This window comes from Aythya marila, assembly GCF_965140915.1.
Source record: "Aythya marila genome assembly, chromosome: Z".
NCBI lineage: Eukaryota > Metazoa > Chordata > Aves > Anseriformes > Anatidae > Aythya > Aythya marila.
This window is the reverse complement of record NC_139080.1, coordinates 27,987,478-28,003,284: the sequence shown is the minus strand read 5'-3', so window position 1 is coordinate 28,003,284 and position 15,807 is coordinate 27,987,478. Positions and strand designations below refer to the sequence as shown.

General features: G+C 39.8%; 1 protein-coding gene across 1 annotated transcript in view; it reads left to right on the top strand.

The window, feature by feature from the left end:
- PGM5 (phosphoglucomutase 5) overlaps nucleotides 1–15,807 on the top strand; it is an 83,542-nt gene that overhangs the window by 58,131 nt on the left and 9,604 nt on the right. The window contains exons 8-10 of the mRNA XM_082783589.1: nucleotides 1,770–1,905; nucleotides 2,826–3,009; nucleotides 8,704–8,838. Of these exons, the coding sequence (XP_082639715.1) occupies nucleotides 1,770–1,905; nucleotides 2,826–3,009; nucleotides 8,704–8,838 (455 nt within the window). The remainder of the gene's footprint in view (nucleotides 1–1,769; nucleotides 1,906–2,825; nucleotides 3,010–8,703; nucleotides 8,839–15,807) is intronic.

Genomic DNA, 15,807 nt, shown 5'->3' with positions numbered 1-15,807 from the left:
TTGTAAGAATAGCATCTGTTAGCCTGACTGCTGCTGTCTCTCAAGAAGAGGGACTGCAAGTTGAAGACAGCAGCAGTGACTGTCAAGAGTGGAACCCAGGAACCATGGTGGCTCCAGGCAGGTCTTACTGTTTTCCTTATATGTCTTTAATTTTCTGTTGACTTTTCACAGGATTAATAGCTTCAGTGTATCGATTTATATTATGGGATCCACGTTTGCTGCCAGTAGGAATACACAGCCATTTTAACAAATGAGTGTACAGAACTTTCAGGCTATTCTGCACAACAAGGTTTTTGTGTTTGATGAAGGAGGATATGTCAGGCAGCAGGTTTTGAAGCTAATTATGTTTAGATTTCTCTGTGGATTATTCTTGCTAAGTAATTTCAAGGAGCATGGATAGTCCAGCTGGTTGCCACTGATTTGATAGTAATTGATGGAGGAAACAAAACTTGTGATTTAATGTATTTATTTTGTACCTAGGGTTTCTGTATTTTGTGACTAGATAAAAAATGGTAACAGTACAGCTAACAAACTTCAGCCAAATCTAGTATTATTGTGCTAGAATAATGGCCACAGATTTAACCTATCAAGTTTTTTGAGTTTATTAGCTTAAGTAGTAATCTTCCATATCTACTGAGCGTCAGGTGTATGAGATCTTACTTTATATTAATTATTAGTAATCCATGCTTTGTTATGAATTTTTATCATCTGAATTAAGTACAGATTGCCTCAAAATTTTGCTGTAAATTATCCAAAAGTAGAGGGCACTAGCTGAAGTGGCCAAGACCTTTCCTATGAAATACTCCTTTGTTAGAAAATGCTGATTATTGAAACTTTATGCATTCTTGTTTTAACAGGCAGAGTTTAGCTTCATAGAAATGTTTCTAGTCAAGGTATGATATATGTTACATGTCTATTGCAGAGCAGGCCATTACTCGAAGTTGGCATTTTGGTTTTGGACATGGGAAATGCAAGTCCATGCTTGTTTGAATTCAGACAGTAGACTTGAACTTGTGCCTCCTGCATCTCAGAGTATGTGCTAAATCCTTTGGGGGTAGTCCAAAATAGTTCTCAGTCCCCACTGTTGTATCAATTTCTGTCTTCATAAATAAAAAGCTAGGAAAGGACTTAGATATGAACATTCAAACAGTTTTATCACTGAGAAGTACAGAGAAATGCAGAAAGGGGAAAAGTGAAGTGTTATTTTCTACTTTTTTCGCCAGACTTATCATGCTCATCATAGTTTTTTTTTTTTCTTTTTTTTTTTTTTTTTGGTCATGAACATTCTGGAAATCTTCATTTTTTTATGAAATGGGAAAATTCTTTCTCCACAGCTTGATGGATGAACGTCTGTGCAAATAAGGAGATGCAGTTGAACTTGACTCGTATAACTCAGAACATTCTGCTTCATGGCCAAGAGGTTGCATATCTGGCCCAGTTCTAGGAAAGGGTACCAGAGGTGTGAAAATACCCTGCATGGCTGTGAGCGGGAGCAATGATTAAAAATGTTTTACTGCTACTACTACTTTTATCCAAGTACTTGAGTATCTTTTTTATTTAACCGTAGAAGTACAGACTTTGTCATATGTAAATGAATCACATTTTAAACATTAGTTCTGCTTGTCTGTCTAGGAGCTACCATAGTTGTGGAGATTACTACCTTACAGATTACTGTTAGGTGACGTACAAGTTGAATAAGCCCAGCCTCCTTACCTTGTTTTCTGATATGCAGGAATAGCAAATAATGTGCTTTACATATCTCTCCTTAGGGTCTGATCACCTGCGAGAGAAAGATGGATTATGGGCAGTGCTAGTCTGGCTGTCAATCCTAGCAGCTCGAAAGCAAAGTGTCGAGGAGATTGTCAGGGATCATTGGGCAAAATTTGGCCGGCACTACTACTGCAGGTGGGTGTTTGCTATGTCTGCACAATGAAAATCTGCTACAGATTGCCATTGTTCTGCACGCAGTTTTTTTATGTTGAGAATTTACTTACTTACTGAAGGAGCAGTGTGTTTATGTCACTTACAGTGTATGGATAATTGATTTTTCTGACATCAAATGCAGAAATGTTCAAATCACTTACACGTGGAATCCATGGGAGTAGTTAGCTACATGGTATTGAAAAAAATCAAAATCTCAGCACAAGTTACTCATGTATTTGTTTCTGTCTGTGCTTCCGCATGAAAATGTTTTTGTGAGAACTTGGACTATGTCTACTTTTAAGTCAGAAGAACTCTTCCAAAGATCTAGATGTTTACTCATTTTTATTAAGGTCTGGGAAAGGTGAATTCTAACTGGTGTTTCCATGATACATACCTTATCTTAGTCTCTGTCTCTCTCTCTCTCTTTTTTTTTTTTTTTTTTTTTTTCCCAGAATATACTTAATCCAGAGGAGCTAACATATCTGTAACATCTTCTGCCCACAGCTGTTCCTCAAAAATTTTAGCAAAAATTCATCTATTTCAGTTTCTTTTGAGCACTGGGCTGATTGTGTTCTTAATTTCAGAAAGCTGTCAGTGTATTGATTATGTTTTCTGTATTACTTTAGAAACCATGCATTTTCTAAATGGGGTTTCTCTTGCCTCAGAGCTAAGTGGCCAGTGTAGAACTGTGGTACTCGCACATCACGGGCAGGTTGCACAGAACTGCATGTATGTGCTAGTTCGATTTGCAATGAAGTACTTCAACGGTCCACCTCTAATTTTTGAAGTAAGCAGTAAATTGCTAACTGTGCACATAGTGAGCTTATTTATTTATTTATTTATTTTTCCCTAAGCTGTTCAGGACTTACTTTTTACTTCTACTTTTCTTATATATATGAAAGGTTTGATTATGAAGCATTGGAGCCCAGAACAGCGTATTTCATAATGAGAGACCTCGAAGCTTTGATCACTGACAAATCATTCAGCCATCAGCAGTTTGCTGTGGGCAACAATATCTACAGTGTGGAAAGAACAGACAGCTTTGAGTACATAGATCCTGTGGATGGCACTGTGACCAAAAGACAGGTATGGCTGTAGTGATGGAGTAGCAATGTTTTGGAGCTTTCAACATGTCTCTTAAAATGTTGTTTCTAACATTCAGGTGACAAGCCTCACCATTTATTTATTGGATGGTGATTTCTTTGCTCTGATAGACACCACATTTCCTACTTAAGATTAGCTCAGACAGGATAAGATAATATACCTCTGGTTTAGCTTGCCCTTGCTGTGCGTAGATGGAGGCCAGCTGTAGTGTCACTGGGAATGTGGGAAGGTATGGAGTCCCTGTTGACAGCAATGCAAGTATAGTGAGGGTTCCCTTTCCTGAACAATGGAAAGTGTCCTGTAGAAAGAGAGTCTTTGCTTTTCCTATTTTCTATCTGAAATCTACACCTTAAAAAAAGAAAAAAAAGGTCAAATTTTCTTGCTTTCAGTGGTGTACAGTATTTGCATTATTAAGGCACATTATTCTCTTGTGGCCAACAGCATGCAGAAGACTTAAGTAGATTGTACCATATGTGGGCATGTTTGACTTCTCTAGCCAAAATGACTGCTTCTTTGGTCCTTCTCGGCTGACTGTAGTCTGTGTCAGTAAGATTCCTTGGCTATCAAGTTTTGCAACTCAAACTGAGCCTTCAGTGTTTCATGATGTACTCAAAACTAACGATGTACTGGTTAAATGTTTATTAAAACATCTTGAATATGAACTATGGTTCATATTTAAATGTGTTCTGATTTTATGCTGTTTATTTTTATTGTCCCAGTTTCTGTGGTTTGTAAATTACTTGACCTGACCAGACCCTTACAAATGATATTACGAGCCATTAAAACTATTGTCATGCCATTCTGCTCAGCATATTTATAGTTTCCATTTATCATTGCATCCAGATAATATAAGCAGCCCACCTGCCAGTGAGCTATTCTCTTTGTGCTTTTTGCTGTTGAAACAATACATGAGGATATTGTCATATCCAAGTCCACTGGAAAATTACAGGCACAGCAGGCTTATGGCCCTTGTCCTTTTAAAAAATAGCTAGTAAATGTTTAGTGTATTTTTCTTTCCCTTACTTTGCATCCAAAGCCCTGTCCTAAATTGGAACATAATTGCTAATCAAATCACAATGTAACACAAATAGAGAAGCATGACTTGGACTGTTTTTAGATGGACTCTGAGTCCATAAAACCAGAAAGCATATGTTTTCATAGGCAAAAGCACTCAGTTATTGAGAGTACAGTTCAACCAGATTGTCTTCATACAAGGTTACATTCCTATCTCTGTGTATCTGCAGCCTCAGTGGGATTCTCCAAGCACAATAAAATAAGAAAGGCCACTAACCTGGACAAATGAAACAACAGTTCCTGCTGCCATTTCCCTCAGGTAGCTTTCTCTTGTGTAAATACAGATGCCTCATTATGACTGTTATGAGTTTCATGTAGATTTTCAAGCTATGTTTTCAGGAACCCGTTCAAAGTTTTGTTCCAAAGCAGTATGTGGATAGACATTTACATTCAGAGTAACTAAGCAACTTCTCATGAATGAGAAGCTGGCCTCATACTAACAAATCAGTGTTAATAAACAGCAAGAACAGACACAGCAACAGAAAACAAACACAGCAACAACAAAACACGCAGATAACAATACACCCAGACTGTACGTTCTAATTTATTCTGACTATTGAAACCCATGAATATTGTTTATCACAGTGCAATAAGGTATAAAATTAAACATTCTGCTGTTCTTGAAGACTGTTTTCATTTCTGAAGTCTTATTGTGCTAGCTTTTGCACAAACATTAGCACATAACAGTGATGCTCCTGAGGATCCTGCAATCTAGAAACAGGACCATTTGCATTTGTCTATGGAATTTGAATTAGAAGGACCAGAAATTGACCATTGTAAGACCTATCATATTCTGAGATTCACAGAATAAAACTCCTGAGCTTTATTATTTAAATTTTAACGTTTTCTTGCTCCTTTTTTTAGATTTAAGATTCAAGAGGCTCTGCATATGGTCTGGTGGCTTTTTGGTTTTGTTTCTTTTTTTTTTTTAGTTTAAGCAAGAGTCAGGAAAAAGGCATTGGACAAGCTGGAAGAAAGTTTTTTCATATAACTCCAGAGATAAGGCAAAAATTCTTTTCTATTCAGAACGATTGTTTCAATCCTGTACAAGCAATAAGGTATTTCCTGTCAGAACAGTGGTCTGCTATGCCTTGGAGACACTCAAGGGTCCATAGAGGGATGAATAGAAATTATGATAACCACAGTATTATGAAGAAAGATGTAGCTATTTTACATGTACTTAATTTATGTACGTGTCTCTGTTTAATATATTACTGATAGGCTATATTTTCTACTGGTATTGCATACTCTGCTGCTATACTTTAATAATGGTTTTCAAAATCCTAAGCCATTTTGCTTTAAGTTGGCTATGTAGCCTTGTTCATCCTAACTTACTATGCTGGTTAATTCCTACTCATTTAAATATGAAAATGTTAACTGAAAAAAAAAAAAAAAAAAAAAAAACACACAACAAAACTGCTAGAAACCAAATTTGCATAGTACAATATGCATTAAGTTTAGTTTTCTGGGTGCTTCACAGATCCTAGTAAATTTGCAGCTTAACCAGATTATAATGCAGAAGGGAGAAATCCCTGTGAAGCTCTGTCTGTCATACTACCTCCCAAGCCAGTGAGTTAACCATGGAACAGAATTTTCAGAGTTTCCACACAACTCATTAATATCCATTAGCAGGCCTAATTTGCCTAGCATAAATATCTGCAGATGTCCAGTGTGGGAGCTGTACAGAACATTCTCATATGCTTTCTCCTGGAAAAACGACTTATCAGTTCCCACAAGAAAATATGTTTGTGACAAATAGTGTGCCCTGTCTTATTAAAAGTGCAAGTTTCTCTCCTGTGTACTTGTCAGTGTGCTACTCTTTCTTTTTTTCCCTACCATACAATTTCTGCCTGGCACTTAGGAGATTATTGTTTTTAATGGGTACAGCCTCTGTGTTTCTGTAATTCCCTTTTGCCAGACTATTGTAAGTTGTATGGCAGGACTTGTAGTCTTATAGACAAATATCAGCTGTCATCACTCTTGTGTAAAAATCAATACCGTTGGTCACGTGTCCCTGAGAAATGTGAAATGGAGAAAATAACAAGCTCAGAAATAGTACAGTGAACTGTCTGAATGCTGGTTGTGTGTGTGTGTATGTTACACAAAAATCCCATGTACCATAAAACCATCAAAGTGGCTACAGATGCTGTAGTTTGGTAGAATATTTTGGCATCATAAAGTTGAAGGCAGAGTTATGGGGAGTGTTTATAAGGCTTTTTTGTTCCAAAAGACCTTAAGTTAGTGAGTGATGAGATTTCAGAATCTAATATTCTAGGAGAAGTAGCAATGTGTTATTGTTATTATTGACAGATAAACAGGGAGTATGCAGAAGAGTGTTCAAGTTGGTGCTGCTAGTCATGTCGTTGCGGGGGTGGTTTGGCCTACCAGGAACATACAGAATGTCCACTTCGTAATTGAATAGGAAGACAAGCTCATGCTCATGCTCATGATAGTTATGGTTTCATTTTGTGCATGTTATACTCCCTTCCTTCTTAAACCTGTTTGACGTTAATGTTACATACTTGAGATGCTGGTCCTATGTTTGATTACCATTCAAAGTGTTGGTGCATGTTAAAATTAATTTGTATTACTCTCATACCAGTGAAATAGAGGTTCATGTTATCACCAAAGTTAGAGATGGATAATATTTCTTAGGCCATCTGATCCAACCCTTTATCCATGTGTGATATTTTCGTATTTCCTAGTGTTAATGGATAGTATCATCCAGACAGTTCTTTACTCAGGGCTGAAGATATTTTGACGTCTACCTGAGAAAACAAAGGTTTTCCACCTGTATTTCAGAATGCTGAAGCACTGTGTCAATAACAGAGTCTTCTCAAGCTGCTGATAAAAATGGAAGAATAAAATACTTCTCCCTTAATTCTCTTCTCTCATTTTTGAATAGTTTGCTGCCCATTAAAATTAGCAAGGATCTCAATTTATGCACTAGGCATTTTTCAACAGCAGGACTAAAATGGGAAATAAAGTTCAGTAGTAGAACAGGGGTGGCATTTGGCCTAGGAGTGCTATTTACAGAAAGGGAACTAGGATGTGTGTTAGTGCAGAATTAGTAGAGTATTAAACACTGCAACTATTTAACTGTTCAATTTAGTCCTTTAGTTTTAATGGGAGCAAGTTTATCTGTCTGACCTTCTTGCTTACTTTATGGCCTCCCTGTACAGAAAATCTGTTGACTGTGGAACTGGGTACATTGACTGTAGTCTGTGGAAGAATGTGTTCATACATACAGTATGAAAGCAGGAAGGAGTAAAGAAAAAGAGATGAAGATGGAGGCAAAAAGCAAATTCCAGTTTAATAATAATAAATCATTTTTATTCTACATGCATTTATTGTGTGTTAATTAGTATATTGAAATTAACTCCATAGGTTAAGTTCCTGAATTGTTTCACATACTTGTTGAAATCTTTGTAATCAAATCTATATGTGTGGTCTATAAGAGAACTGATGCTGTCTTTTGTTCTCACTACCAACAACGTTTTTTTGCTTCTGTAGTTGCTTCTAACACTTTGCTGATCTCATAAATATTTCTCAGGCCATTGATTTTTTGCTCTAACAAACAGAACAAGAACAAATCATTGAAAGAAATTAAAAACAACAGTAAAAAAAGCCCTTGTTACGAGTGGGAGGGAAAAGACAAGATCATTTCTGGTCTTGAGAAGGGAAGAAGGTAATAAATGAGTTGTCCAAAGTTATAGAGAAAGTGGAATTGCATCCAAATGACTCTTCCTTTTGTGTTTTATTTTAGGGCAGTAAGCTGTGATTTGTTGTGGTGGTTATACTCAGGTGGGCAGCTGAGTTCCACCACAGCCACTCTCTCACTTCCTGTTCCCAAAGGGAAAGGGGGAGAAAATACAATACAAGGGCTCAAGGGGAGATTGCTCAACAATCTTTTTGTCACGGGCAAAACAGATTCAGCACAGGGAGATTAGGGAAATGTATTGCCTATTATAAACAAGCTGGAGAAGTGAGAAACAAAACAAACTTCAAACACCTTCCCCCCATCCACACTCTCTACCTCCTCCTGACAAGTGGCACAGGAGGATGGGGAATGGTGGCTGTGTCCCTAATGCTTTGTCTCTGTCACTCCTTCACAGTAACATCCACCTGCTCCACTGGGGGCTCCTCCACCCATGGGGGGGCTGCAGTGTGGAGATCTGCTCCATGTGGGACCCATGGGCTGCAGGGGGACAGCCTGCTCCACCAGGGGCCTCTCCCTGCACAGGCCACAGGGGAAGTGCTGCTGCCTGCCTGGAGCACCTCCTGCCCTCCTGCTGCACTCACCTGGGGGGCTGCAGGGCAGCTTCTCACTCCTCTCTCCCAGCTGCTAATGCCCAGTGTTTTTTGTTTTTTCCCCTTTCTTAAATCTGCTCTCACAGAGGCATAAACATCACTTACTGGCTCAGTTCTGGCCAGCACTGGGTCCCTTTGGAGCTGGATGAAACCGACCCTTATCTAACATGGAACATGTTCTGGACTCTTCTCACAGAAGTCCCCTGCTACTGAAACCTTGCCAAGTAAACACAGTACATCTGTAAAAGGTATTGCCAACTTACATATATGCCACTTATTATTCTCCCATAGGGCCTGCGGATTATTTTTTCAGATGCTTCCAGGCTTATCTTCAGAATGAGTGCTTCTAGCCATGTGAGAGCTACTCTCCGGATCTATGCAGAGAGTTATGAGAAGGATCCTAGCCAACACAATAAGGAACCACAGGTAATGTAATAACATTGTATTAAGACCTGTAAAAATCAGCCATTTGTAATTGTCTGGAAGTCAGATTTCAGCAGATGCTCTTAGCCTGAAATACACTATCAGTATTGTTTTGTGAAGTGCTAAACGTAGAATACCTGAGCGCCGTGCCAAAACTGCTAAAAGTGCTCAGGAAGCATCACTAGATCTGTGCTTGGTTTGGGAAAGCTGCTTCTTGATCTTGGAAAGGAAATATCAGGGATACAATAAGAGGCTGAAGAATTTACATTAGTTAGAATGATGTGGATTGAAAGTGTAAAAGGATGTTTTGAAAATAGGATAATTTGCAAAGAAGATAATTTGGAAATCATCAATTCAGTGAGGAACATTGAAGCAGAGAGCCAAAGGGTAAAAAGGAAAGAAGTGCTATGTGAATATTCATGCATTCAGTCAATCAGTCCAGACAACACTAGAAAATATCACACCCAGAGAAAGCCCATTTTTTGTATAAAATGCAGATGTTAGTGGTGTAAGTGGAATGCCAGAAAGACAGTGACATCTAAAGCACCAAATATTGCCTTAACTTTGAAGGGTATGTTGGCTTTGTTCAAGTTTTTTTAACGCTATCTTTTCACATCTATGGAATTTACTAGACTCATAAGGAGTCCTGGATTAGTCCTGGCTTTTACTATATACTGTCACTTGTGCTAGCATGACTAGACACTCATTCATGGCCTGTGGAAGAAGCACAGAGGGTGTCCTTTTTACTCTGGAAGGTTTTGCAGGCCTACTTAGTTGCATTGCAACCAGTGATAGGCTGCTCACATCTGGAAATGGTCAAGAAAAAGAATAAGCAGGTTGGGACGATGAATAAGACTGATTTACTGGGACATGAAGCAGAGCTGCAGATGTAACTGCCAAGTCGGTTCCTAGCAAGTGATTGTTAGATACTTGAATATGTGCTGTGGAAGGGTTGCTTTATACTCGTTCTGTTCCTGTACTCTTTCTCTAAGTATCCAGTGTGCCACTCTCAGACAGGATACTGGTTTAGATGCAGCCATTTTATGCTGGTGGGAATAGTAGTGAAGCTTCAGGTACCTCGAGTGCAGTTTCAGGGCTCTTGGAGAGGAGAGGGCATGTGTTCTGCATCTCAGCTTTTTCCTTGACAACTACTTGTTTTCATACAATTCCAAACAATTTCATGCATCACCTCAGCCTGTAGAACTGGATGTGCCTTGCTTCCTGTGTAGCTCCTCTGGTGTGAGGTCCATCTTCCAGATAAAGAAGCGTTAATCCAGCATTTACAGATTTTCTGTCCAAGAAAAGCTTCTATCCAAGTGCCTCCTGGCTTGAACTAGAACTTGTTGCTGTGGTCCTGTTGGCAATCACTGGACCTGACTTGTGGATTGAATTCCCAGTTTGACCTTGGACCTGTCTCATTGCCATGAGCTTGTCTGTTGATCTGGACTGTTAGTTGAACCTTGGTACAATTTCTGTGTCTGTCATGCTTGCCTGACTTGGGTAATGTGGACCTTAGCCCTGCCCTGCCAGCCTATGTTGCAGTCCCTGGCACTGAGGGAGCAGCCAGCCTTGCAACCTCCTGACAGTATCTGTCTTGTTTGCGATGCTTCCATCTCCTTCTGTCACCCCCAGCTTGACTCTTCCATAGTCTTCTTTCAGCCCTGCCATATGGGTAATCAATCTATGCCCGATTCTACCCTAGGTGCAGCTCTCTGAATCCATTGGGACATTAGGGATACTTCTTTGCAGTACGGGCTGAAGATTAGTTTTATCATGGGTGCTGTCAGAGCAAACTGATGACCTTCTGACAGGCTTCTGGAGAGGACAGTCCCCCTCTGCTCATAACTGCTGGAATGGGGAAGAAGAAACTTTACACATTGCATTAATGGAATGGTTTTTTTTTTTTTTTTTTTTAAATATATATTTAATTCATTTGAAGTGAGTGTATATGTAACACGCTTCCCAACTATAGCAATCACCACAGATTTTCATCCTGAATCACAAGGAACACTCAACACTCCAACCTCTGTTTTTTGTGCTTGTGGATAATTTTCCTAAGTGTGTGACAACATTCCGAGGCAGGACTAGCAGTTTTAGTACATGTTTATGTAATATCTAACACAACAGGAATGTCAAGGGCTGAGATGTCTGAGTGATAAGAGCTGCAGAATAAGTTGTAGTCCTTCAAGAGATTTTTTATTTTTTCACTCAGATTTTGTAAATGTTGTATTCTGAGTTTTTAAACTATATTTTAAAAATGTAATTAATTTTCAGGCAGGTTGTCTGGTGATCGCTTACTTAGGGTATACCAGCGATTCTTTGTGATGAGAGTAAACTTAGGAAGCATGGATGCCTGAGTCTAAACAGTGTAGGGATTCCTTGTAAGGGAAAGACTTTCAGCTGTCCAAGAATTATCTTACATCATAACCAGACACTTTCCTAGGAAGACAGAAGGTTGTGAATAAGTTACAGTACAATTCAGAAGACAGATAAACCAATTAATAATATAAATTATATATCCACCTCTAAGGTTTTTCCATCTCAAACACATGTTGTGAAATAAAACAAGAGAGGGCTAAGGATGTTCAATGGAAGAATGGATAAGCATTTCATTTGTAATAAATAAACCCCCTGTATTTTTGTATATGTAGTTTTGTATTCATGAGTAGAATGCAAATGCAAATTTCACCAAACAGAAGTGTATCCCTGCTTATGGCAGTGAAGTTGGAGTTAGATGATCTGTAAGGTTCCTTCCAACCCAAGCCATTCCATGATTCTATGATAAGTGTTGTGAAATAATTTTGAACCCTAGGGGAATGTTTCACATTGTTTCTTCATCAAATTCCTACCATAAATTTAGTGAGTTTATTTTTATGTTATTAAACAATTGTCTATCAGACTTGTAAAAGTGCTTCAGTTTCCCCAGAAATTTTGCAGATCCAGAGATGGGTCTGGAGCTGCGCACATCCATGGAGTTGCTCAGGCAGGAACTAGCACCACTGGAGTGAGCTGAAATGGGCCTTGTGTGCCCATGGAAAGGGTACAGGGGAAGTCCTCAGGGGAGATGGTCAGGACCAGTAAGCCTTATCAGGGTCCTCAGGGATTTTAGAGTCTGGTCTTCTTTTTTTCAAAACATCAAAAGTGTCTGTTACTCCTAGAAACAGAAAAAAGGCTGTACGTCTTTTTATATACATGTGCCAGAGATTTTCTGATTGTTATATTTCTGTCTGTTTATCCAAGATATTCACTAGTGTAATTGTGATAGTGATATTCACTAGTGTAGGTAATTCCAGGGGAAGAAATGGCATTATCTTGAAACTTGCTGCAGGAACTTTACTGCACAGTGAAGACAGGTAGGTGTTTTAACATTCGGACAGCCTTAAGAAATAAGTCTTGTAGACATCCTTCTTATCTCTTGCCATGTGCAAAACGCAGGGACAGATGGTCATTTCAGATTGATTAATGCAATGAATTCTTCATCTAGTTTCCTATTGTATATAGCACAGTTCCCACTACTCCTCTTTCCTTTCCCTCTGGTTACATTGCCGCCAGCAGTGGGACATTATGAACTTCAGGGTCATAGGTTGTATCCCACAGGCATATAGAATCGCGAATATATAGAATATATTTGCTATATAGAATCATAGAACTGTAGAATCATTAAGTTTCGAAAAGACATCTAAGATGATCTAGTCCAACCTTTATCCTTGCACTGCCAAGTCCATCATTAAACCATGTCATTAAGCTCTACATCTCATCTTGTCATAAAATTAAAAGGAATTATTACAGAATCACAGAACAGTTGAGGTTGGAAGGGACCTCCAAAGGTCATCAAGTACATCCACATGTTTTTTGAAGACCTCAAGGACTCAACTACTTTTGTGGGCAGCCTGTTCCAATACTTCACAACACTTTCAGTGAAGAAATATTTCCTAATATCCAACCTAAACCTCCCCTGGTGCAACCTAAGGTCATTTCGTCTTGTCTTATCATTTGGTGCTTGGGAGAAGAGACTGATCCCCACCTCGCTATAGCCTCCTTTCAGGTAACTGTAGAGCATGATAAGGTCTCTCCCGAGCCTCTTTTTCTTCAGGCTAAACAATCCCAGCTCTCTCAGCTCCTCAGCTGCTCCTCATAAGACCTGTTCTCTAGACCCCTCACCAGCCTTGTTGCTCTTCTTTAGACATACTCCAGCACCTCGATGTCCTTCTTGTAGTGAGGGGCCCAACACTGAGCACAGTGCTCAAGGTGAGACCTCACCAGAGCCAAGTACAGAGGGACAATCACTTCTCTAGTCCTGCTGGACACACTATTTCTGATACAAGCCAGGATGCTGTTGGCCTTCTTGGCCACCTGAGCACACTGCTGGCTCATGTTCAGCTGACTATCAACAAATACCCCTGGGTTCCTTTCTGCCAGGCAGCTTTCCAGCGACTCTTTGCCCAGCCTACAGCATTGTGTGGGGTTGTTGTGCCTCAGGTGCAGGACCCGGCACTTGGCTTTGTTGAACTTCATACAGTTGGCCTCAGCCCATTGGTTCAGCCTATCCAGATCCTCCTGCAGAGCCTTCCTACCCTTAAGCAGATCAACACATGCACCTAACTTGGTGTTGTCTTCAAACTTACCGAGGGTGCACTCGATCACCTTTTTGCCTGTTGAAAATTCCAGTTGATTCTACTTCTTTGGATAATCATAATTCCTGGGATACTATTCAGTTTTCATTTGACTACAGCAAACAAGCAAATTAATCAAAATTTTCAAAAATAGGATTGTAACATCAGGTTGCTAACCTCTCCCCCCCCCCCCCCCCAAGTTTCAGTTGCTATTACAGATAAAAACAAAAGTACAACTTCCAAGTGCTGGTATTTTTCTGTAAGAGAAAGTATCTGTGAAAGTCTTATTCAGTGTTCACTGATATGTTATCCTTAGAGTGAGTCTGTATAGTGAAACTGTTCTGAGGGTACTCAGATCCCACTAAAACTGATGTTCAAACATGGACACTTACTACTGACTTGACAAAACTTGAATTGGTGAAATCTGCTGTGGGATGTAGAGCAACATAAAAGTATTTAATATGTTTTTACAAGAACTAGGCATTTTTATTGCCCAATAATTAAGATACACAAATCTTTATATCCAACAAATAATTTAGTATGAATTAGTACTTTCTCTTCAGCTTGACATTTGCTTTTTTTAGATCAGTAATTTAACACATTTTAGTAACTGACAGTGTCAAAAGAAAAGCAGGCTTTCCTGTGAAATTGTTATACTGTATTGTTAGAGTGAGATTAATCTCAGTTAACTGTATTCATCTAATTTAGTCTTTAGTACTCTGTCCCCAGTGAGTGAAAGCATCTCTAGAAGACAGTTCTACATATCCTTCAGTATCTAACCTTACATAGCCCCCTGTGTTAGACTGAGACAAATTGCTCCCTTTAAGTGGTTTTATCTCCACTGCCACTAGGAGGGGGTGGAAGGAGGTAACTCAAAACAGATGCTATATTTTATGGAGAGATGAATCTCACCTTTATTTTCATGTTCCAGGGAGAGTATCATCTCACTTCTCTTAAAATAAAAAACCCATGCATTAAAACTATAACCCATTAAAACTATAACTCATTTTAGGACAGTTTGCAGTTCTTTGGGTATGTGACAATCTGTTTCATGCTATGCAACACATATGCATTTCAACTAATTGTCTCAAATAACAGTGCCATTTTATGGCCTCTTCTTTCAAGTCTGAGTTTCTTCCACCTGAATCTAAACATGTTGAATACAAACATAAGCTCAGTCTTGATTCTGAATCAGCTGGGAAGAAATAAAAATGTTTTCTGTATCAGCAGTATTTCTCAATTAATTATTTTAATTGTTTTTAGTTATAATTACACTGTACTGATTAAAGAGCGAGGGGATTTTTAAAATTAAAGAATGCGGTAGAAATCTGGCAACAGATCAAGCTTTGTGACAATTCAAGTTTTTTAGTCAATGTCAGGTTTGCCTTACTGTTCTGGGCTCTGCCCACAGTAACTGTGTTTAGGACCAGCTCTGCTGGCCAGGTGATGGAGAAGTTACATGGTTCTCTGAACTAAAACCAAACCTCTGTGAAATTGCTGAGTTTTGCCCTTGTGTGGTTCTGATGTTTGAGTGTTAATTTACCATGTATATCTGATCTTAAAATTATTGTTCAAAAATCCGGCAAGCTCAAGCAGAAATCTTTTCTTGTTTTTTGTAAGTTGATTTTCACAAATCAACTAGGTGCGTGTGTCGATCTGCTTGAGGGTAGGAAGGCTCTGCAGGAGGATCTGGATAGGCTGCACCGATGGGCTGAGGTCAACTGCATGAAGTTCAACAAGGCCAAGTGCCGGGTCCTGCACCTGGGGCGCAATAACCCCAAGCAGAGCTATAGGCTGGGAGATGAGTGGTTGGAGAGCTGCCAGGCAGAGAAGGACCTGGGAGTGATGGTTGATAGTCAGCTGAATATGAGCCAGCAGTGTGCTCAGGTGGCCAAGAAGGCCAACGGCATCCTGGCTTGCATAAGAAACAGTGTGACCAGGGGGGCTAGGGAGGTGATCGTCCCCCTGTACTCGGCTCTGGTGAGGCCGCACCTCGAGTACTGTGTTCAGTTTTGGGCCCCTCGCTACAAGAAGGACATCGAGGTGCTTGAGCGGGTGCAGAGAAGGGCGACGAAGCTGGTGAGGGGCCTGGAGAACAAGTCCTACGAGGAGCGGCTGAGGGTGCTGGGCTTGTTCAGCCTGGAGAAGAGGAGGCTCAGGGGCGACCTTATCGCTCTCTATAGGTACCTCAAGGGAGGCTGTAGCGAGGTGGGGGTTGGCCTGTTCTCCCACCTGCCTGGTGACAGGACGAGGGGGAATGTGCTTAAGTTGAGCCAGGGGAGTTTTAGGTTAGATGTTAGGAAGAACTTCTTTACTGAAAGGGTTGTGAGGCATTGGAACAGGCTGCCCAGGGAAGTGG